This window comes from Anguilla rostrata, chromosome 13, assembly GCF_018555375.3.
Source record: "Anguilla rostrata isolate EN2019 chromosome 13, ASM1855537v3, whole genome shotgun sequence".
Classification (NCBI taxonomy): Eukaryota; Metazoa; Chordata; class Actinopteri; order Anguilliformes; family Anguillidae; genus Anguilla; species Anguilla rostrata.
In genome coordinates this window covers 30,634,424-30,658,400 of record NC_057945.1, presented here as the reverse complement: position 1 = coordinate 30,658,400, position 23,977 = coordinate 30,634,424, and the positions used below count along the sequence as shown (strand labels likewise).

The following is a 23,977-nucleotide window of genomic DNA, read 5'->3' as shown; positions in this document are numbered from 1 at the left end:
ACTGCAGAGAGCATTACCACACCCTCCACACTACTGAACACTACTGAGTACTGCAGAGAGCATTACCACACCCTCCACACTACTGAGTACTGCAGAGAGCATTACCACACCCTCCACACTACTGAACACTACTGAGTACTGCAGAGTGCATTACCATACCCTCCACACTACTGAACACTGCTGAGTACTGCAGAGTGCATTAGCACACCCTCCACACTACTGAACACTACTGAGTACTGCAGAGTGCATTACCACACCCTCCACACTACTGAACACTACTGAACACTACTGAGTACTGCAGAGTGCATTACCACACCCTCCACACTACTGAACACTACTGAGTACTGCAGAGAGCATTACCACACCCTCCACACTACTGAACACTACTGAGTACTGCAGAGTGCATTACCACACCCTCCACACTACTGAACACTACTGAGTACTGCAGAGTGCATTACCACACCCTCCACACTACTGAACACTGCTGAGTATTGCAGAGAGCATTACCACACCCTCCACACTACTGAACACTACTGAACACTGCAAATGCATTACCACACCCTCTACACTAATGAACTCCACTGAACACTGCAGAATGTATTACTACACCCTCCACACTACTGAACACTAGGGGGTAACACCCAAACGTGTGTGTATGCGCGTGTGTCTGCTGGTTCAGATCGGAGCAAGGCGGAGATGGACCTGAAGGAGCTGAGTGAGAGTGTGCAGCAGCAGCACGCCGTGCCGGTGGTGCTCACCTCTCCTAAGAGACAGATCAGGAGCCGCTTTCAGCTCAACCTGGACAAGACCATTGAGAGCTGCAAAGCACAGCTGGGTGCGTACAAAACGCCTAACACCTGCTCATACATCACAGCACATTACAGCACATTACCTGCTCACACTTCCCCTCAGTTCCCAGAATACACTTCTCTCCTACACCTACCAAACCCGGAATATTGTACCCCATTCACTGTCAATGTAGAAGTGTGATGCAGGTTAAAGTATTAAAGTATATCCGCATACTTTTGGCCACGTAATGTAGCTTTCAAGCTTAGACATGTCGAATCAAAGCCTTTCTTTATTTGGGTGTAATGCGCTGCTGTAGAGTTTAATGTTAGTGTATAGTAGCTCAGTGTTACAACGTTTTTACACATATTGAATGATCTTCAGGTTTAACTATGCGAGAGTAAAGCCTAGTTTACGTTCCTTCTTTTATTTGGTCTGGTAGTGTAATGTTCCTGCATTGGAAAATCTGCACTAACCGGCTCTAATCTAGCAACGAGAAATGGTTTCCACTTGACGTGTCTTACGGATATGAATGTTAATGAGCCCAGGATACACGCCCACCCTGTCCTTGTCTGCTGAAAAGGTCACAATAATCTTAATAGTGTTTATAACAATTTAATTGTTATAACCGTGTTAAAATTTTGAATAAATATTAAGACAATCAATTGTCACTTCTGGGGAATAATAACCACAATTTTAATCTAGTTTCCTGGACCTTTAAAGTGTGGATTGTTTTCTGTCACCATATATGTACTTTGATTTAATATCATTTTGCTTTTACAGATCATTGTTAACCTCTATTTAGCTCTGTTTTTACTGTAACATGCTTTTCAGGGACTGAAAATGTTCTGGAATTCAGCTGGTTCTATACCTTTGTTGTTGTTACTCCTGTTATGTATTGAATGTATCTTGCTACGTTAATAGTACGCTAATAATAATAACAATACCACAGTGATCTTCCTTCCTGGTCCTGAAGAGCTGCAGGGTCTGCTGGTTTTTGTAGTTACTCAACACTTAATTGATCAATTAAAGCAGTTGATTACACTGTTAACTCACCTCACCTGGTTTCATGGGTCTGAATTGGTTGCTGGTATTAAGGCAAAAACAAAAACGCTGTGGCTCTGGAATGAAGGAATGAAGATCTGCAAAACCAGGTTGGCAGCATGCGTTGACGGAGTCCTTGCCACTGTTCCTCACTCCCTGTTCTGATTTCCCGAGCAGGGATTGATGAGATCTCTGAAGACGTGTACAAGGGCGTGGAGCACAGCGATTCGGAGGACTCCGAGAAGTCCGACTCCAGCGACAGCGAGTACGCGAGTGAGGAGGAGCAGAGGACGAAGAGGGGCGAGCCCGAGGCCGAGGACAAAGGCGACAAGGCCGACAAGGACTCCAAGAGGAAGGCCAGAGCGCCCTCTGCGGACGACGACAAGGAGAGCGGGGCGGAGGGCCCCGCCGAGGCCCCGCCCCCGACCCCGGCCGGCGAGAAGAGATCCGCCGAATCGCCGGCGAAGGAGAAGCCCGGCGGCGCCGGCGACGGAGACAAGGAGCCCGCGGAGACGGCCAGGCCGCCACAGGCCGCCGCGACGAAGGACAAGCTCCAGGCGAAGGAGGGGAGCCCGCAGCCGGCCCCCGACGATCAGGACGTGGACTCGGACTCGGAGCGCAAGCTCGTCATCGACTTCGAGGGAGACCAGGCCAGCCAGGAGCGCAAGAAGAGCAAGAAGGAGTCCGCTGGGGCTGGAGACCCCAAAGAGGCCCCCGCTGCCAAACCTGAGGGTGAGAATCCTCCTGTGTCAGCTCAGCCTCAGTCTTCTGCCCTCTCGCATATGACTGAACTTTTGTCTTTGCTCCAGGTAGTGCTGAACAGAGTAAGCAATTCAACTGACATGCCATAATCTCAGTAACGAAACACCAAAATATGTCCAAAATGTTTTCATTTGAAACGGGGCACAACCTGATGACTTTTATTGTTTTCCTGCTCTCACACAACTGTCATTGAGTCCTTAATGACATGTATTGTGTGTGTGGAGTTTTCTCCACTACTTTTAGGTCTAGTGACCTATTGTGACCTATAGTGACCATCTCAGTGGACGTAACACACACTGCCCCCTCATGTGTAAAATAAGGACAATCAACCACAGTTTCCTCCTAATCTGATGAATGTGTTATTTGTAGTTAATATTATTTTATCCTGACCAGGTAAAGCTCCTGCACCCTCCAGTGCAGTTCCATTGCCACCTATCGAAGCAGCTTCCTCCACCCCAAGCGTCAAAGACCCCTCCCAGCCGCCCATCACCATCCCCCTCAACATGGTCTCCTTCACGGCATCCGCCCTCCTGCCTAACGCCCCGTCCACCGTGAAGAAACAGCGCCCCCTGCTGCCCCGGGAGACCGCCCCTGTGGTGCAGCGCGCTGTGGTGTGGAACCCCACCACCAAGTTCCAGACCTCGTCCCAGAAGTGGCACCTGCAGAAGGTGCAGAGGCAGCAGCAGGGCCAGCAGCCGGCTGCGCAGACGCAGGGAAGCCCTCAGCAGCTGACGCAGACGCAGTCCCAGACGCCTGCCCAAACGCAGTCCCTCGCGGCCGCGTCGCTGCAGCAGTCCCCCAGCACGCGCTACCAAACGCGGCAGGCGGTGAAAGGTACCTGCCCGCCATTCCGGCTCAAATTCTGTGCTTTTACCAGGGTTGGAGTTTCTGTTTGACAGCCACAGATGGACCACTACGTCCAGCATTTTTTTTCTGCGCAGAAAATGCACCCAGACTGGATCCAAACAAGCACAAATTCCAATGTTTAAAAAAATCAGGGAAACACAAAGAAGCTCACTGTCATATTAGTTGTTCATATTGTAGAGGTTTGTGTAATTGCCTATGACCACCGAAATATGGAAAAATGTTCAAATCTAATGATACCAATGTACTGTCACGCCAGAAATGACAGTGCACTGATATTGAAAAGGGTGCATTTAGGTGTAAGATGTTGGTGAAATTCTTGATTGCTAATGGGCTCCCCTCTGATGCACACTTCAGCCGTTCAGCAGAAGGATGCCCCTCAGCCCACTCCCACCACGGCCGTGACCTTGGTAACCACCACTCCAGCTGTGCCCATGATTGCTGCCCCCTTGACGGTCAACACACCCTCGTCCTCCGGGGACTTCCAGATCGCCACCACCTCCGCTGACGTCGCAGCGGACATAGCCAAGTACACCAACAAAGTGAGCCAACTGCCCTCGCCAATCACCGTGCTGTCGGTTCATGTAAGGAGATGAATTCATTCTCAAACTCTGCGTTTCAGATTATGGACACAATTAAAGGTACAATGACAGAGATGTACAATGACCTCTCTAAGAGTACATCGGGAAATACTGTAGCAGAGGTAAGTTTGGGCTGGTAAACCCCAGCCAAATTACATTTATAAGCTGTGGAGTCTGCCTGCATAAATAAAACTGATGTTTGCGTTCATTTCTACAGATTCGGCGTTTGAGAATCGAAATTGAGAAACTGCAGTGGTTGCATCAGCAAGAGCTTTCAGAAATGAAGCACAATTTAGGTGAGATCTTTTTTTCTGAGCTCATTTTCAACATCTGATCCAACGGATTGTGGCAGCATTGCAGGCCAGGCCAGGCCAGGAAACTCAAGGTAACTGTATGGATGTGCATGTGTGCGTGTTAGAGCTGACCATGGCAGAGATGAGGCAGAGTCTGGAGCAGGAGAGAGAGCGTCTGGTGGCTGAGGTGAAGAAGCAGATGGAGGTGGAGAAGCAGCAGGCGGTGGATGACACTAAGAAGAAGCAGTGGTGCGCTAACTGCAGGAAGGAGGCCATCTTCTACTGCTGCTGGAACACCAGCTACTGCGACTACCCCTGCCAGCAGGCCCACTGGCCCGAGCACATGAAGTCCTGCACACAGTCGGGTAACACAGCCTCTCTGCACACACTGCACACGCCCACACTCGCGTACACACACACACACACTCACTCACATGCACACATACGCACACACACACACACACACACACTCACATGCTCACACACACACTTACACACAGAGAAACATTAGCACCTGTAGGCGCTCTGTTTGGAGAGAGTAATGCAGTAGTAACCAGTAGAACCCCGGGTGACTTAATTCCACCCTGTCCCTAGTGGGTCTCAGCTAGCTGTGTGCTGCTGCAGGCTCCTGCCCACAGTCAGCTTACGCCTTTGCTTTTCTCCCCACGTCACAGCGACGGCCTCTCAGCAGGAGTCTGAGACGGAGGCAGCCACAGACGCTACGAGCAAAGCCTCCGGACAGCCAGCCAGCGGCCAGTCGTCCCCGACAGAGGCCGCCACGGCGCCTACAGACACAGACTGCAGCCTGGAGAAAAGCAAAGACAGCAGCAGCGCCGTCAGCGTGTCCTAACGTCCGTCTCACAGCACTCATCCTTCTGCACGCGCTCAGTGTCTGCGCCCTAACCTCCGTCTGACAGTGCTTAAACCTTCCTAATGGACTCGGTAACCCTATCCAAACCTCTGTACCACAGCGCTTAACCTTCCTTAAGGTCTCCGTATCAGTGCTTCCTGTTCATCAGGCAACACTGTTAGCGTAGCCTAACCCCTGTCGCACTGCACTGAGCATCCCAATGCCTCCTGCTCATCGACCCTGGCTTTGTAAAATAAAAAGTATCGGTTTTTATACAAACTAAACAAAATGGGTCCTGCTCAGTCCTGGGCAACACCCTCCCTTCCATTCGTTACACAGGTGTGTTCCGCTGTTATTGGCAGCTGCAGCAGACATAACGGTGGAGGAGCTGGTGATCTATCCACTGCCTGAAGCAGCAGTCTCAGGTGTGACCGTAGAAGGGCCGTGGTTCAATTCTACCAGGCCTCTCGGACCCTTCCACACTCCAGACCTCATACTCCAAAACTTAGGGGAAATAATTCTGTATTCCACAGGGGGAGGAGTGTGTCTGTCCCACTCAAAAAGGAGAAGATAAAGCAGAGTGAGAGATGTGGCACTGAAGCACATCTGTGCAGTGCCCTCTCACAGTAAAGCGAGAAAATTGACACTTTTCACCTACAGTGAGGAGTCTGTGTTTCCTTAGGTTTCTTGCTCAGGGTTCTTTTGTTATTTTGGCATGAAACCTGATATGTGGACTCTGGAGGTCTCTCCCAGAGAACGGCTCGCCCACCTCCTGGCATTCGAGGGCACCTCTGATTGTCGGGACAGGGATTACGGTGTTACTGAGGCTTCTTTACTTCACTCTTTCCCAAACTGTGTATAAGCTGTCAATGGGCTAAAGCAATCAGAGAGCTGTATCTAATGGAAATTTACATATGTAGCAAAAATAATTATCCCATGTCTGAATTTTAACTGACCCCCAACACATTCTTAGCATTTAATAAGTGCATAAAAACTTTAGCTAAAGGTACCAGCATCACAGACTAGTACCATTACCTTCCAAAGAACTCTCAAATAATGACTCAGTCTAAGTACACATACAGTATAACATACTCTGTACATAAGCACACATCCTAGATCTGTTTTAAGTTATTTATTTTAAATTATACACAATATAGTGGAAAATGTTACTGTGTAATTGGCAGTGATTACTATGTAAAGATGCCTTTTGCACAGTGGATGAGTTGTATTTTGAAACCGAAGTTTTATATGATATGGTACCGAGACCAAGTGATGTGATGTATGAGAGCGAGAATTTCACCTTGTCTTTGTTTCCTTTTTTTTCCTTTTTTTACTGTCATGTAAAATATTATTGATTTATATTCATACTCTTGTTTTATGATGCAGTAGAAACAAATATGTAGACCTATATCTTAAATTATACATAGAATTTAATGCAGAGTGATTCAGAATTGTAAATTTTTTTATTAAAAAATGAGATATGAACAACTGTTATTCTTTACAAAGCTTATGCACTTCTCAGTGCATACTTTTCTGCCTTTTAAACAATGTATAAGAGTTGTACCTCCCAGGTAATAGAGCTCTCGTTCATGAGCTTCTGGAAATTGTGGGAGGAAAATAAAACGGCAAAAGGTTAGCTGATGCCTTTTTTAAAACTGTAGGTATAGAACTACAAGATCAGACGCATGCACGTCCTTTCCAGTGTAACATGCTGAATTAATGCACATATAAAGTCCAGTATGACTGCCCAGCTTGCGTATGTTTGACTGATGCTTTCAGTGGAATGTCTGATCTAGTATTTCTATTTCTGCGGCCTTGACCACAAACTGTCATCTTCGGTCTGAGCCAACTCTCAAAGCTCTGTTGTATTGACTGTTAATATGTGTTTTTGTGTGATGGTATGATTCTTCCCAACAGACAAAAGAGGGAAAAGGAAAAATAAAAAAGGTGACTGTATATTTCTTTGTGAGCAAATTTGTCTTGCGTTTTTCTTTTTTTCTTTTTTTTTTTTACATAATGTTAATAAAGATCTTGGGGTCTGGAAGAATGTTTGACTGAAGCTTTATTGTCTCTTAAGGTTCTCAGAGTCATACTGGTATTGATTTCCAGTCCCTGTACAAATATTCAAGGTTGGGACTGCACCTCTTTTGAGTGCATGTATACAGTACAGGCCAAAAGTACTAGGCCACCTGTGTTTTTTTTTTTTTTTTTTTTAAACCTTAGGCGGAGAAGAATTCAGTTAATATATGAGCATTTATTGAATAACAAACTGTTTTTTTCAGTTTATACCTACAATAATACAAAATAATGAGTTTTACTTACTAAAAATAATCTTCGACACGTATCAACACGACTTTCCTCAAAATAGCCTCTTTTGGCTTTAATTACAATTAAACAAATTATTGGAAATCTATCCAATCACTTTGCAAACGGGGAGTGGGAGGGAGGTGAAGGGGTAGTTTAATAAAATCTTATCTACCTTAAATTTATTTAAAACCACAGGTAGCCTAATACTATTGGATTGTAGTGTAAGTAAAATGGGTACTAAAGCTGCACGAAATATGGCAATCATTAGGCTTATATGCACTGGGCCAAGTAAACATATTGTGGCTATTCCCCGCAAGAGGTTTGTGGGAAACAAAGAAGCTTAAGATTTCCAAGTGCAGTGTTCAGTACACACTCAGAAGGGTCCAGCTGATGGGCAGTAATGTTAACAGAAGAAGACCAGGAAGAATAAGAGGCAGTAGAAAAATATCTTGTGGTGTATACCAAAAGTAACCGTTGTAAAATTACACTGTAACTACAGGAAGAAAACTCAATACAGCTAGAGAGAACCAGTTCCCCTGACTACAGTGAAATGAAAGTTTGTACTTTGGTTTGTTATTCAATAAATGTGCATATATTATCTGAATTCTTCTCTACCTAAAGAAAAAAAAAAAAACAGGTGGCCTAATACTTTGGGCCTGTATTGTATATATGAGTTTTTCTATATGAAACGCCACACAAGTAGTTAAAACATGCATTTATCAGTACTGGCACAAATTATGGAAATACTGCAGTTTTAAACAGATTTAGATAATTAATGCAATATTTTGCAACTATTTCTCTTTTTGGCATAGTAAATGTAATATCAACATAAAACAGAAATGAAGAAATAATTAGAATTTGTGTTAAACAAGTATTAAACATTACTCCTTCCTATATGTATTAATTAATACTTACTTAATTTAACAGTCTAATCTGTTTTACTGTGGGGAATTTTATAATCGGCTTGCTCATGTATTTCTTGGCCCAGTATTTTTCTACACAAAATGATAATATTCATTTTCTTTGGCTTGTATAGCCTACTTTATTTCCAATTCCGGATGGTGACATAATGTCGTTACCATTCGTGGTCAAGAAGATAACCGTTTTGAATAGAAGACGAAAGGGTACAGATAAATGTTTCTGAGTAGCCTACTAGACGTATTTAAGCACAAAGTTTCCATTTAATTTGTTCCAGTGGAACAAAGGACTTGTAAGCCATATTGGCTCGTGAAGATATATTAAACATGACTTATTGTATACTTTCTGTGCGTTTACGATAATTAACAGATTTTCTTGATCACTCTTATACAAATATGTTAGGAATTTTTTGAAGGTACAGGAATTGTGAAAAGAAATACTTTGGCTCATGTGAAGAGCTTTGTGGCCTCTGCAATTCCACTCCCAGCCTTTGGGGTCGTGCTACTTCGTCCGGGAGTATTTTGTTTTGCCTCCCCCTTACCAGTTTATGCCACTTCGACCATTTCCACCACGGAGAGAGAAAATGGAGGACTTGAATGGGGATCGTCCTAAATTTTAAAACACCAACGAGGACAGTGAAGTGAGTCGGTCGCCTTCCGCTTTAATCACAAATGTCGCTGTTTAAGACGAGCAACTACCTATAATGAGGTTCGCAAGAATAACTACTGCACGTAGAAATGTTTTTTCTTCAGTATTTCTATCGGCTGTCTGAAGCGTGGTCTGATGGTGGTGACATTATGGCGGGCTATGTCGTAGCTCGCTAGTCAGGGCGAACCCTGTACCAGCTAGCTAATATTAGCAAACGAAACGCTTCTTGCCATCGCTTTCACGATGTAGGTTACCAAAGCTAGACTGCCCAACCATGTTTTAGCTAGTTATGCGCGCATAGGTATGCAGACTGATGAATGGTATTGGCTTTCTACGTTCGATTTATATAGTTATCACTGTGGTGATTTATTAGGTAGCATGCGAACGCATAGATCGTCGGTTTGGCCTTGACTAGCTATAGTTTTTCCTTGGTAAACATGCAGTACTTAAGATAGTTGGCTAATTAATTTCAGCCATTAGTCTTGTGTAGGTATTTATATTGAAGTTATAGACCAGTATGGAATTGACAGTTAACTATTAAAAGCAGCAGTTATTTCGGTAACAACTGGTTGCTGGCTAGGTAGCTAACCAGCCTGATCTCGATAGACTAGCCATCCGGCTAATGTTAGCTAACGTTACGTAGACTATAGTTTAAATAATACTGATGGTATTTAGGGAGCCTGTGTTCGCAGTTACATGTCCTCTAGTTAGACTATCTGTGTAGATTTACTTTGTGTTGATTATGTCCCTGTCTCTTTGTTCGGTTAAGTTACGTTAGACTAGAACTAACGTTGGCTAATTTGCCCATATGCTAACTTAGCTGGCTACCAACCGTATGAAGTAAGGTTAGCACAGTCGTCTCACTAACGTTATGAGAGGCAACTCGATGCGTGCTATCAAAGTGTTATCCATCGCGACATTTACAGATGTTAAATGCAATCTACAACATTTGTACTTAACGTCGACGAAATTAGTCTAGTCTACAGAGCTTAAAACACGATGCAGCAGCGCATGTCATCAAGCGCCAACGTTAACATTAAAATGGTTTCCGACTGTTTATCGGATTTCACAGTAGCTGTTGAAGTAGCCTATCCACGGAGGGCGCTGTGCATTCTGCTGCAGCCCAATAAATTAACGCTAAATCCATTTTTATTTAGTCTCTGATAGCCTCTAGCTATCGTCCGCGGAACAATTATATTTTGGTAGCTATTGCTTGTGGTCTATGTTGCATTTGTGAATTGACTAAAAGTAAAGCGCATCGTTAAAGCCGATCTTGTCTTGGTATAGTTTTGTCTGTGGCGTTGTCGTAGTTACGGTAACGTTAGCTATGAATGATAAATCAATAGCAACATTACTTGTATGTGGCTTAGAGTCTAACGTAATTTACACAGTCCCGGTCTAACATGGCTCACTTGTAACTAAACCGTTGGGTCAGTTGTTTTAAAATGTACCTAATGTTTGATAATGCACATATGGTCATTTGTATTCTTTCCGTAGTCGTGTTTTATATTGTGTAGCTAAATATTGTTCTTATTTCTTCACCTTCATAAAAGCCAATCTTGGAACATGCGTTTAAAATTAGCACAGTATTCGATGTGCTTTGTTAAAAATGCGATCTACTTGACTGCTTTTTTCGTCTTGGCCTTTCAGTAAACTTAAAAAAAGCAGCATGCTGTTTTAGAGGCCTTGTTTTGATGTAGCTGACACTCCGACTACAAAGTCTATGCGTTTTCATTACGTTAGCTTTGTTTGTTAAATCTCCTTTCTCTGCAATGGCAGTGTTTGGTAAGACACACGAAACAATCCCATGCAACATAGGGTCTTCAGACCAGTTTTACGGTCCGTTTTTATTTAATCTTTCTCACCAGGCTCCTTAACAAAGCCGCGATGATCCGTACTATAATTGCATGTCATATCTTTCAAATTGACTATTAAACTCATTTCTCACCAAAAAAATAATCGTGTCTGCTTTTCAAAACGGACATAACTCCTTATGCACGAATTAAGATTTTTTTTCTGTCTTTTGCTTGAATTCGAATTTTCGGCAGATGGCAATATGCAAGCTTAGGAGTTGTGTGCCACATTTCATGTTACTCTGATGCCTTCATAATTTTCACTCATGAATGTTGATTCAGATATTTTGAACCTGCAGGAAATGCAGAAACGGTGTCTTTCACGGAATACTAATAGCAGTTTGTTTCTGAATATTTAACCCTTTGGAGATAGATTTGGTGGCTTTTATGCTCAGACATGAGACTTAGTATTTGATAAATTTGTCTTTATATATTGTTGGGAACAGCAACTTGGTCCCCCCCCCCCCCCGATAGGCTGTACACATGAAGTGTATATACGAACAGAATTGTAATCCGTCTCCAAAATGGAAGGCTATGGCAATCGGATACTGCAATTTGGGTCTGGTGCCACCTAGTGGTACTTGTAATGAATCCACTTGTTTCTCTACCTTTTGTACTGAATGTTTTTGTTTCATTTAAACCTGAAAACAGATAGCTGTTTTTTCCATTTAGGTTGTTCTCCCCATGATTAATATGTAGGCAGTTGAATTAATCTTGGTACTTGTTCCATCTTTTGGTGCACTGAACATTACCATTGTGTGTGTGTAGAATGATAAATTGATATAATGTAGCCACCCCGCTAAGGTTGCATTTATTGACATCCTTGAAGACTTGCATGATGTAATTTTAAAAATGGCAGTACTTTGAAACAGTCCATTTACATAGTGGTTCTTATGTTGGTTCTTATAGGCTGCATGTATTGAGTCAGGGTTCCAGCTACTAAGCGCTTTAGTAGCATTGCCTCAGAAAGGAAACATGGTGTGATTGGATTACTTGTTGGCACATGTCAGTTAGCTGCCATTTCTGTATGCACCCAAAGCAAGCCTACTGTGCTGTTTGCTCAGGAAAGGTATTTACCTGCACTTTGCCCTGGATATGGCAGACCAGAGGCTGACTGGAATGTGTGACTGTTTATGGGGTCAGCTCAGACCTAGAGTGGCTATAAATGCTATGCAGTAGGAGTGATATTTGCATTTGTGAAGTAGACAACCATTTGTAGTGAGCTAAAATGCTAATTTGCGGCCAATAGAAATCATGAATTTGGGGCAAGGATTTGATCTCTGTAGAAATGGTAGTTGATATTCGAAGTTTCAATGTTGTGGCCAAATGGTAGGAGACGTCCTTAGCGGCCACTGGCCAATTAAGGTGTTAAGATGATGATATTAGTCAAACCAATTTCAGACATTTGCACATTACTGTAATTAGGATTTTCTTGGTTAGACATGTTATTTTCATCATATTGCCATTTAGTTTAATTTATTCAGACATTGTATTTCCTTTTAAAAGCTAATTTGTTGTGAGATTCTATTTTCTTTTGCACTGAAGACTATACTTTACAAAAAAAATGAATGTTAAACTTAGAGAGAGTTTTTTCATGTTTTATGACTTGGGAATGAGGAAAGGGGTCTTCAACAGTCAGAATTTGCTTCCATTCAAACTTCAAAATATTGTGAGTGTATCAACTCGTGAGCAGAGCGTATCATTGCATCTCTGTGGCCTTTACAAACCGGCTGGTAGATTGGATTGTGAGTAGCTTGGTTTGCTGCAGTGTGCATGCCAGTGAGAATTCATATTGAGAGAAGAGATTTGATTGTATTTGTGGTCTTTGTCCGTGTTTCATGTGTCTTGTTGTAAGAGATCTTGGCCATGCACCTGATGCCCTTAACCCTGACTGAGGGGTTGGGCAGAAGAGCATGACTGATGTGGAAGCGGTGGCTTGGATGATGTATATTAAGCCAATCTTCCGTCAGCCACTGTGGGCATGCACAGCTGCAGTGGCATGCAGCATGCAGACTTTGCATAGCCACCTGTCCCTCCGCTGTCTCACAGTGTACACCCCAGGGCATTGTGGTCTACAGTTTCACCCCTATAAAGGCTGGATGAGTAAGTGAAATGAAGGGTCGTCTGGGAGAAATGTTTTGGCACATGCCTGTTGTGAATTCCCTTTTGAGAGTAGCTTTGGGTTTTCATTATCCCGTTTGCCTTTGGGGTATTGAAATCATCAACCTGATGAGAATGTGGCTTTTTTGAGGGCGGGGTTGGGGGGAGAGACTTGGTATTGACGGTGAGCATAAAGGTTCAGAGTATAACTAATAAGCAGTCCAATTAATTGAAATTTGGGTTTATTTCTCATATCATGCAATTTTCTTATTGTGGTTTGAAATGGTGTTAAGTGAGTCTTCAACCGTTGTTAGGCAACTCATTTGTATGCGAGAACATATACTGGCTACCCAGCTAACTGGCTAAATTAGGCTTGCCAAGCAAGCAAAATTAGCTAGATATCAGCAAAATAATTTCTGGAAGGACTTTTAAGGTGAATTTTTAAATAACTTTTTATGAGCAAGTAAGGTTAAATGGCATGTTGCACAACCTAAAACCCTGCAGATCAGTGATTTTGTTTTAATTGCCTGATTTTCTGTCATGAATTCCTGGTTGTAACAACCTGAAGTATTTTTGGGACAGTTTACTTAGCTTCCATATTGCTTCTAAAGCAATACGTAAAACAAAAATTATAATGAGTAAGTATGCATTGCATTTAAGAGAACTTGAAGCCAAACTTTATATGTATCTTCGTTTTAAAATTAATAGGAGCCTCATGAGCTTTTTTATTTTTTATAACAGAGTGTTTTCTGCACAGAACCGATGGGTAATTTTATACCACATTTATTTGTGCCATTAGAGTGACTGGGTAATCAGTATGTACAGGCCTTGAAATAACACTGATAACGGCATTATTTGAATCTGAATGTTCAGTGTTGCTGTTTCCTTGTTGTTAAATGCAAATGTAATTAAAAGTTCTATAAGAGGGACAGTCATTTACTAAGATTTCTGCAGTGTACAGAATGTCTGGTGGTATTTGCTGCTATATATAGCTAGCAATTTGTGAGTTTAAATACTGGGTTGGAGTGGAGATACGGCGCTTCAAACACACCTGCTGAATTAACACAGATATGAAATCTGAGGGAATTTCATATTCGTCCACTACAGTATTTGCATTTGTTTTTATTGAAGAAATAACAACAGATTTTTTATTTCCATCCAAATTATACAGGAACCTTAAACATTGTTCCATAGTTTCGGTCCACTTGTCCCCACTGCACGTACTGTATGTTCTTTAAGTGGTTATTTGCATGTTTTTTTTCCCCCTCCTTTGTAATTTTCTTTGACTTGGCTGATTGCTCAGTGTTAAGAAAGGAAAAGGTGTTATTTGCTGAAATATACTCACAGTTCAGGATGAAGTGCATGATTTGGATTTTGGCTCATTGCTCATCTAGTATTTTGATATTTGTGGGTCTCAAGCTAAGTATGTTTTCATTCTAACTTTATGCAAATGTTATTAAAAGTTTGACCATCTAATAATATGAATCGGGTGCATTTTCATCAGCTTAGTGAACGAACGATGCGCAGGGTGAGGCGAGACAACATCATCAAAAACATTCCAAACAGAGAGGGGTTCTCAGGAACTGCTTGCCTTCGGGGAAGTAATAACTCTTTTGTGCTATCCCTGGCCATGCTTCTTGTTTCCGGGTGGCGACTATTTGGGAATGCAAAAGGAAATATATTAACATGGAAATGGCCATACGACCACGGCTGCAGGCCTACACGGGGAACAAAGCCGTGTAAAGCAGTTCTGGGAGGTCGTTGTGCTCAGAAATTTTAAGGAAAGTTTTTGGGTGCGAGAATTTAGGATGTCCAAAATGGCATTTGAAGACCTGTGCAGCCTGATCAAGCCATTCACTGGAAGTTCATCCTGTACTTTTTTTTTTTTTTTTTTGCAAATTCCCTTTCCATCGTTATTTATCGATGTTCACTTAATCGAATAGCTTCAAAATCCACCTCAAGCAATCATAAAAAACATTTTTGTGATGTATTTTTATATTTTTTTTATTTGGCATTTCCATTCAGCTTTTCTTATTCTAAACTTTAAAATTTGCATAACATTGCTTGATGTAAATATGACTACTGAAATGGGGGTTCTTTGAAGAAAGAGGTAAAACTGAAATGACTGAGCTAAGTAGCATCAATTGCCTTGTCCTTAGCCTTATCTTAAGTGCGTTGAGTTTGTGATAAACTAATTCAGTTGCAGAGTTGTCTTCCAGTTTGAGCTTTTTGGAAAACAGAGCCCCTGGTAAATCCAGAGTAAGCTTGATGTTTTGTGTAAAATTTGCTCTCGGGGATGGTTTTGTCTCCTGTCCTTTTTGAAGGTCTTTTAGCAGTGGATGGTAAGGAATAGCTTTTGGCCGTTGTGTGTTTTCTGTGCTGCTGTTTCTTCAGAGATTATATTACATTTAGTGTGATGTCATTGATAATGGGCTGTATTGCTAGTTAACTTTTTTTTTTGTTAGTCTGTCTTCTGTACGAATGATTCATTTGAATTAGCATGTCATATCAAAACAAAATATATTTTAATTTAATAGCTCTTAATTTTAGTTTCACAGTGCTGTTCAATGATTTAGTATGGTTAAATGATTTGAGAAGGGATGTAGAGACGGGCACATGAGTTTAAAAACAAATGACTGTGATATAGCCCCTTGTCAGACATCGGTAATTCTTAAGCTGCTTAATCTAAATCTGTTACTGTATAGTGCTAAGTCCTAAAAGCACCATATGTAACCTTTTCCAGTATGTGTTCCTGAATTGATGCGGACATAGAACATAGCCCCTAGAATTCTGCCTGGATTCTTTATAAAATAGATTTCATGTATATTTCAGTTATTTTGAATTAAAATAATTAAACCATCTTCCTTTGTTCAAGTCTGTCTGGCCCTTGCCTATGTTCAACTTAATAGAGCCACTCTAGGAATTCCATTTCTATGGTGACTTTGACAGATGACCGCTGTGCACCTTTTGACCGTATAATCCTCAAAAGTCCTGAGGGTCTGATTTAGATCAGAGCTTTGACCCTTCTGATGTCCCCGAAATGTCAAACCAGTGTAATTTCCTGTTTGAGTTTCTGGGTAAAGATGGCGGCTGTGGGAAAGGTTAACGTCGCGGGTGGAACTCGGTTTGTCGTTGTTGTGTAGGCTTGTGTCAGGAGTGAATTGTAGGCTGTTGTGCTCACGTGGAGAATAACGGCACCCTGTCATGGTGCCATGTCATTCCTAGCACGTGCAGATGCCTTTTAATATATTTTGTGTAATGGTGTGTGTTTGACACTGAGTGTCAGTGGAGTTCAGTGGCAGAAGGTTGTGTGGTTCACTTCTGAGCTCATGTAAATAGAATAGGTGCGCCTGTTTGAAATTCCGCTAACACGCACACACACCCTCCCGCTTCCGGCTCTGTTTACTATTGGATCATGTTTCTGTGGAGCAAGTTTCTGTCGTGCTTGCATGCTTGTGTGTACCTTGTGTTTGTCACCGTGTGTGTGTGTGTGTGTGCGTGCAAGTGTATATTTGTTCCTGTGCATGTGACATGAAGTGCTTTCCATTCTTAGCTGTGCACTAACTGGATGTTGTCTCTCCACCCCCAGCTCCAGTTACCACAGTGCCCAGCCTGTGATGTGTACTGGGCGAAGCCAGCAGTAAGAGAGGAGCCTTTGCCTTTCTCCACAGAGCAGAGAGGGTGGCTGCTGACCGCTCTGCCTGCTTCTTACCCTGGCCACACCCACTGAGGAGAAACAGGTATGGGCCCTATGTTACCTGTGAACTAGCATCCAGGGCAGTGTGCTCTTATGTACCCTGACAGGGTAGTCGAAGTCCGGCAAAGAGTGGGCTGTTTCCAGTTGGCAATAGAGTGTCTGAATATAGTATTCAGTGACTTGGAAATATTTCAGGAGAGCAAACCTCTCCACTTAAATAACAAGAGCCAACAGGGTTGTGGATTTATGACTGTTCATTACATGCATGTGAAGTCTCACAGGCCTTTGACTGAGTAAGCTTGAACCAGCTGGTGTCCAGTTATCGCACTGTGGTAAAATGCAGCAGTTTGATACAGAAATTTTGTGCACCTGGCTGGTATTGAATTCCTTTGGTTGGTTGAAAATGGTCTGTGTGTGCAGGGAAAGTGTGGATTGGTGCGTGTATGACTGGACTGAAAAATAAAAAAAATTGTAAAAATTGCCTTATTTGGTTTCGAATATTCTCGTAAGAAAGAAGGCTGAAGATTTACAGTAACTGGGTGCAGTTTTCATTAACTTGCCATCAAGGACCAGAAATTGTGACTGATGACATTGAAATCCCAGTGTCCCATTAGCTAGGAGTCAAACTAATGTCCAAACTGTTTGGGAAGAGCTACCTGTCAGCATGTAAAGCAACTTTACACAAGACTTTTTTTTTGCCATAAACTGGGATGTACAGTGGTAACCCCCCTCCATCTTAGACAGTCTAATTACAATTCCAAGTTATCCAATTGGGAAGTGTATCTGTGCGGGAGGATGTTATTTTAAAAGATGCATGAGAATCAGCATCTTCTGAAAAGAGAAGGATGAATTAAGCTATGAAACAATTAAAATCCAATTTTCTAGTTTTTATCAGTCTGAGCTGGAGTCATTGGTAATAATCCCTGAGTGGGTTGGGTCTTTCAGACTGGTTTAAAGGTCTTCAAGTACATTCATATCTATTTAAGAAAAAAAAACTATCAGTTCAGTGTTCTATTCAATACTTCTGTTGACCCAGGGGTCGAGTTGGCATTCATTCAGATATCAGTTTCTTTTCATGGAACAGTTTGGTGAAGATGAAGAAATGTTTGTACATCTGGAGTAATTGGTCATTTTGAAACTAATTGTAACTTTTCAGTGCTTGCAGAATAGCATATGCAGATTATGAAGTGTAACGTTGGGTTTAATAATTTGATCCTTAAGGAGGTTGCGGCTTTCCTGACTTGTTGAAATGAAACAGATGGAAATGGAGTTCTTTGTGTCAGCAATACGTCTTTTTTGATGCGTTTCAACATTGAGTAGTTGGCAATAGTGTCCAAAATACAGGTCTAAGTAAAACAGCAGTAGGAAGTGCATCTTCTCAGTTCAGTCATGTTTGTATTCAGCTATTTAACTAAGAGGAAAAAATACTGTTACATTGATTTCTTCTCCCTTTGGTATAGCCTATGTTCTCCTTGGGCATGTCCAGAATATTAATTTCCTTGACAGAAACTGGAATAATTTGCAGTTTTGTATCTGAATACATTTTTGCACAATAAATGTTTCTGAATGACGAGTGCACCCAACAATTCATGAGGTGAAAATCAATGCAGTGGAAAAATTCTAAAAGATTGCCTACCATTTGCTCCTTCATTTATGAAGCAAAATGCAACCACAGTACTGTGCCTTCATCAGGGTTTTTGTTGCAAGGAGCGAATGGTGTTGTGTCTTAAAGAGACACCATTTTGAAAAAGGACTCTTGAACCGTTCAGTGAAAAGGGAGATAGTGAGTTCATTTCCGTTTGATTGGACAAGTTGGAAGTCGGATATCATCTCTCTTCCAACAAACACAGCTTTGTGCAAAATTGGCTAGCACTGTTAATTACAATTTTACCCGAATGAAAATACATTGTGATACACATTGGCAGCCAGTTAAAAATCCTTTGATGCTGCTAAATGGCCTGAGGGTGAAATGGGAGTAGTGAACGGCAGTGACGCAGACAGTGCAGCTAAACACTTAAAGCTTTACCGATCCGCTGGACACTGCTCAAATGGAAGAGACCTCCTCAGGCTAAACCTTACTTCCATTTAATTTTGCTTCTCTCTTGGTTGTAGATATTGTGATTGAGTGTGTAGTGACTTTTCCACTATGGAGGACAGTATGAGCCCAGAGCGTTCTCCCGCTCCAGGGCCAGAGCAGAGCCAGGACCCTCTGGATATCGGCTCTCAAGGTACTTTGACAAGCTGCTTTATGGTTGGGCTAATGATTGCGCTAGCAGGGCTTGAAATGAACAGCCAAATGCCCGGGTTCTAATGCTGGTAAACTCTATCGCTTGCAACTGCAGATTGATTGATGCTTGCCCTCAATTTCGACAGGTGTTTCGTTTGACTTTCCGCTGAAGAAAGACAATTTGGTTTTAACACAACGGTTTCCATTTGATGCTTTGAACCTCAATGACAGAGCACAGAAACTGAGAGTACGTCCCTTGTAACCTGTAGCTAATTCCCCTGACATTATCCCATGTTTCATACTCTGTAGCTAAATGCTTCAATCTTCCTAGCTCTGAAGTTTCAGCACAGGCTGTGGTCGGCAGAGGAAAAGAAGAAACATTTCATGTAACTTCAATGATCAGTGGAAGGTTTTTGTCATTAAGACAAAGGACTGGTTGGTTTTTGATGTTGCAGTGGTCATTTTGTTACCGTTCAATTCTGATTCATTCAAATCTATGACCATAAGAACCTATATAAAAATAATTAATTTGCTGCAGTGAGAAATGCAATTTCTGAAAAGGTGTAAAATGTAGAAAAGTCAACCACAGTCAGGCATGTCAATTCTGTCAAGAGACCTTTCCCATATGCAGTGTGGATACGCATTAATGTTAATTTAACTAGACATGTCACTAATTAGCCATGTCCCAACTGTAGGCTAGCTGTGATGCTATGTAATGGTAGCTCACTGGTGCTTTGCATCTCCATCTTTGCACATCTGGTTGCTTACCTGTTTGCATGCCTGTGGTGCAAAGATGGAAGAATTCATTTGTTGGCAGAGTTTACTGCCTTGATACTTTATGGTGATATTCAGTGGAAGCTTTTGTGAAGGAAAGGACTTTTAAATCACAGCCGATCTCTGCCCATTGTAAGCTACACAGTATTGTCCATTTGAACACAGGGGATAGTTATTTTAAGTGCATTTTATTATTAGTATTTCTTTTGGTGCTGTGTCATTGAAATCTGAGTGATAAATGGAAACTTGTGTGCAAGAGAATGAGGTTCAACTCAACGGGAACGCTGCACAATCTGGATATTTCATGAAAAAAAACATTGGCTATAAATATCTTAATCCAGTAGCCCCACTGATTCGTCCTCAAAAATGTTTATTTCAAGCCTTGGACTGCTCATCGCGTTATCTGATCCTCTGCATACTTCCTCTTATTCTCCACTAAGTGGGCATGCTTTTAATATGGGAAAATGAAATCAAATGGAAGTGCATGGTAAGAATGACCTTTACCCCAAATACAGGTCTGTTTTCCTAATCCCTGTTTTACCCAATCAATGGCTAATATCTGCAGTCTTTCAGAAACATTTCCCTCTCCATTCTGCAGATGATCTGTCTTGCTATTGCTTCTCAGTACCATGCATTTACCCGCCGTTGTGCTGTCGCTCTCTGGCTGCGGCACTCAAAGTTGGGATAAAAGCTTTGGGGGCTCTTCGCATGTTAATGTCCGACTCAGACTTCATCTTGTCCTGTTGACAGCCTCGGTAGCAGCGGAGGAGAAGGGGGAGCAGACTAATGAGGACGCCAAGCCAGAGGAGTCCGAGAAGTCTGTGAAGGCCGCCGGTGAGTTCAAGAAGACCTGGGGCTTCCGCAGAACCACGATAGCCAAGAGAGAGATGCCCGGCGACACGGACAGCCAGGACGGCCGGAACGCGCCCGTGCGCCGCAGCGGCCGGCAGGCCAAGCGCACCGACAAGATGGAGGAGTTCCTGTCCACCGCCAAACGAGGCCGGGGTGGGAGGAGGAGCGCCCCCGCGCACCTGGAGGCCTCAGACCCGCCGTCCCAGACGCCCACCGACGCCGAGACCGCCTCCGAGGCCAGCTTCGACGGGAACGCCGAAACGAAGGCCACCGACGACAAGAAGTCCCCCGAGAGGCCGCGGGCCCGCCGGAGGAGGGCTGCGGCCAAGCCCAAGGGCGGCTCCGTCAGCGACAACGGGAGCTCGGAAAACGAAGACGAGGACAACGAGGAAGCGCCCGCCGTGAAGGAGGAGCAGACGACCCAGGAAGCGGGCAAGACTGGGGACCCCGAGTTGCAAGAGGGGACCGAGAAAAAAGAGGAAGAGGAAGAGGAGAAGGAGGGAGAGGAGAAGCCCGCCGCTGAGTCCAGACCGGCGTCTGTAAGCCCGGCCAGGGCTGCCAGCAGGGACTCCACACCTGCCAAGAAAAAAGTCACTCGGCCTAGAGCGGGGAGGAAGGCCTCTAAGGACAGGAAAGGGGATGATGATGATGACACTGATGAAGATGAGGACTCCTCGGATAAATCTGACGACGAGGGCTACGATCCCAATGCGTTATATTGCATCTGTCGACAGAAGCACAACAAGAGGTGGGTCTGTCCCTCACCCCTCCGTGACATAGTTATGTCAGTGCTGCTGTGCAAGAGTCGTAAACACAGGTACGATCACTTCTAGCTTCTAGGGAAGGAAACCGACACATTAAACCAATCGGAACCACCCTAAAATGCAAATGGCACAATAATCAGGCTGCCCTTTTATCTGTCTGCATTTTGTCAGTTGTTGGGCACCATTGCATTTTTTTGGAGAGCTGAAGTCTTGTTGTGTGTGCAGGTTCATGATCTGCTGCGATCGCTGTGAGGAGTGGTTCCACGGCGACTGCGTGGGCATCACGGAGGCGCGCGGCCGTCTGCTGGAGAGGAACGGGGAAGACTACATCTGCCCCAACTGCACCGTGCAGAAGAGCCGCTCCACCTCCCCAGCCAGCGCCTCTGAGGGCGACAAGCGCCCCGCCCGAAAGGTTGGCCAGAACTCTGCTGAGCAGACTGCTCTCTCTTCTGGAGTGGAGGACAAACATGGCGAAGACCTGGGCATCAAGGGGAGGATCGAGAAAGCCACCAATCCAAGTGGGAAAAAGAAAATTAAGATATTTCAGCCGGTATGTGATAAACACATAACACAAACACAGGTGATGAACTAAGAGCATTCAAGCATAGTCTGTTCAAATGTCTGAAATATGAGAGAGAGTGATGTATATTTCTTGCTTGGGGTTTTTTTGTTGTGTAGTTATGTCTTGGGGTGTGGTTTTGACATGCTCGAGTTGGTTAACAGGCCGCGGAAGCAACAGCAGCAGCCCCAGCAGCCGCGCTGCCCAAGTGCATAGGCCCGGGCTGCGGGAAAAACGCTCTGCCAGACTCCGTTTACTGCGGTAACGATTGCATCCTCCGGCACGCCGCGGCCGCCATGAAATCCATCACTGACGTGAAAGAGACCAAACCAAAGGAAAAACCCAAGCCTAAAGGACAGAAGAAACCCACCACAAGGTCTACTGTCAAGGTAACCAGCTGAATTGATCAATTCCTGCTCCTGTTGAGCAGAATAAGGGCTTTCCCCTCATTCATACAGTCAGGTATGCACTGCAGCTGTCTGTGTTAAATACCTAATTCGAGGGTGCAATAGCAGTAACGCACATGGGCATGAAGCACCCTGCCTTTTGAATCAAACAGCTGAGCTTTGTATCAACAGCTCAATGCCACTGTTTATGTGTATATTCAATTTAGGTGAAGTTATTGTTATTAGTTTATAGTGTGCAGGTAATTATTTATATAGAACCTTTCAAAACCAGGGTTACACATATCACATACATAATGTCACATAGACAAGAGCTCAGGAACTAAGAAAAGCCAGAGAATAAAAATGGGTTTTAAGATGTTTTTCAAAGTGATCATGTCATTATGTTATGTCCAAAGGAAGACTGTACCAAAGTTTTGGTGCACAAACGGCGAATGCACAGTCCCCCTTTAGTTGTAAATTTGTCTCTGGGTTAGCCTGTGGCCCTTAGTTAGAAGACCTGAGACCTCTCATTACTATAGGGTGACAGTAGTTCAGAAATGTATTCAGTGGCTTCTTCATGTAACGCTTGGTAAGTAGTTACAAGGGTTTTTAAACTAATTGTAAAAGTCACTGGTAACCAGTGAAGAGAGAAGCACCAGAGTGATATGCTCTTCCTTGAGTCATGGTAAGAAGACCAGCTGCTGCATTTTGGACTAGTTGAAGACGAGCCACAGCTCCTTGGCTCAGACAAGAAAATGGAGCATTGCAATAATCCAAGAGTGATGATATAAAAGCATGACTCATTTTCAGTGTGTTCTGAAGAGACCGGACACTTTTGACCTTAGCAATGTTTCTTAAATGGGAAGAAGATACAGGATTGTACTGATTTCTTAGTATGCAAGGCAAAATTCAAGCAAAGATTTTTTTTAAAAAGAAGAAAAAAAAAGAAACGCCTACATTTTTAGAGAAGCGTTTGATGTTAGATGTCAGTGGACCAATACAATGCTCTAAATTACATTTTAGCGCAAATCACCCTCGGCAAAATGCAACTGCTCTGAAATTTCTTGGTTGCTGAATTATGAAATTATGAGGCTTTGCACATAACTGTAATTGTAGTGTAGGCTAATGGAACTGAATAAAAATGGTCACTTGTGATAAATTTACAAATCATGCTATGCAGAACGCAAAGAATTTCCACAGAGTTAGTCTTACAAAAAAGTTACCCATCCAGTCCTTAATGGCTACAAAACGGATTAGACAATCTAATAAGATAATTGCATTTGACTGCCAAATACAACTGTGCTGTCAGCATAAGAATGAAAAGATATGTTAAAATTACGTTTTTAACTATCTAGAGGCAGCATATGAAGGAAAAATAAAATTGGGCCAAGAATGGGGCCTTGAGGCACCCCACATAAAACAGCAGCAGTTAAGGACATCTTATCACCAACAGACACTGACAATTCTTATCAAATAAATAAGATGAAAACCATTTAAGAGCAGTCCCTGATATGACAACCCACTGCCTACGACTGTTAATTGGGATGTCATAATCAGTTGTATCCAGGGCTGCGCTGAGATCCAACACTGTCAGAATAGAGACCTCACCTGAGTCTGCCTGCATTAGAATGTAATTTGGTGCTCTCAGCAATGCTCAGAAACACTGACTGGAACGGTGTGTTAACAGTGGATCCTATAAAACCGCAATTTTC

General features: G+C 43.0%; 2 protein-coding genes across 12 annotated transcripts in view; both read left to right on the top strand.

The window, feature by feature from the left end:
- LOC135238600 (MYND-type zinc finger-containing chromatin reader ZMYND8-like) overlaps window positions 1–7,154 on the top strand; it is a 28,686-nt gene extending 21,532 nt beyond the window's left edge. For all 5 annotated transcript variants that reach the window (XM_064306666.1, XM_064306669.1, XM_064306670.1 and 2 more), the window contains 8 exons: window positions 680–835; window positions 2,008–2,562; window positions 2,986–3,426; window positions 3,814–3,998; window positions 4,079–4,159; window positions 4,255–4,333; window positions 4,456–4,695; window positions 5,005–7,154. In XM_064306666.1, the coding sequence (XP_064162736.1) occupies window positions 680–835; window positions 2,008–2,562; window positions 2,986–3,426; window positions 3,814–3,998; window positions 4,079–4,159; window positions 4,255–4,333; window positions 4,456–4,695; window positions 5,005–5,180 (1,913 nt within the window). In that variant the 3' untranslated portion in view covers window positions 5,181–7,154. The remainder of the gene's footprint in view (window positions 1–679; window positions 836–2,007; window positions 2,563–2,985; window positions 3,427–3,813; window positions 3,999–4,078; window positions 4,160–4,254; window positions 4,334–4,455; window positions 4,696–5,004) is intronic.
- A 1,764-nt stretch (window positions 7,155–8,918) lies between these two features.
- Window positions 8,919–23,977, top strand: part of LOC135238599 (death-inducer obliterator 1-like) — a 34,028-nt gene continuing 18,969 nt past the window's right edge. For 3 of the 7 annotated variants that reach the window (XM_064306662.1, XM_064306664.1, XM_064306659.1), the window contains exons 1-6: window positions 8,919–9,045; window positions 16,596–16,746; window positions 18,816–18,931; window positions 20,455–21,304; window positions 21,546–21,900; window positions 22,044–22,268. In XM_064306662.1, coding sequence (XP_064162732.1) covers window positions 18,850–18,931; window positions 20,455–21,304; window positions 21,546–21,900; window positions 22,044–22,268 — 1,512 coding nt within the window. In that variant the 5' untranslated portion in view covers window positions 8,919–9,045; window positions 16,596–16,746; window positions 18,816–18,849. Of the gene's footprint in view, window positions 9,114–9,151; window positions 9,299–16,595; window positions 16,747–18,815; window positions 18,932–20,454; window positions 21,305–21,545; window positions 21,901–22,043; window positions 22,269–23,977 lie in introns of those variants that run through there. The other 4 variants (XM_064306663.1, XM_064306660.1, XM_064306661.1 and 1 more) reach the window with 4 other exon arrangements.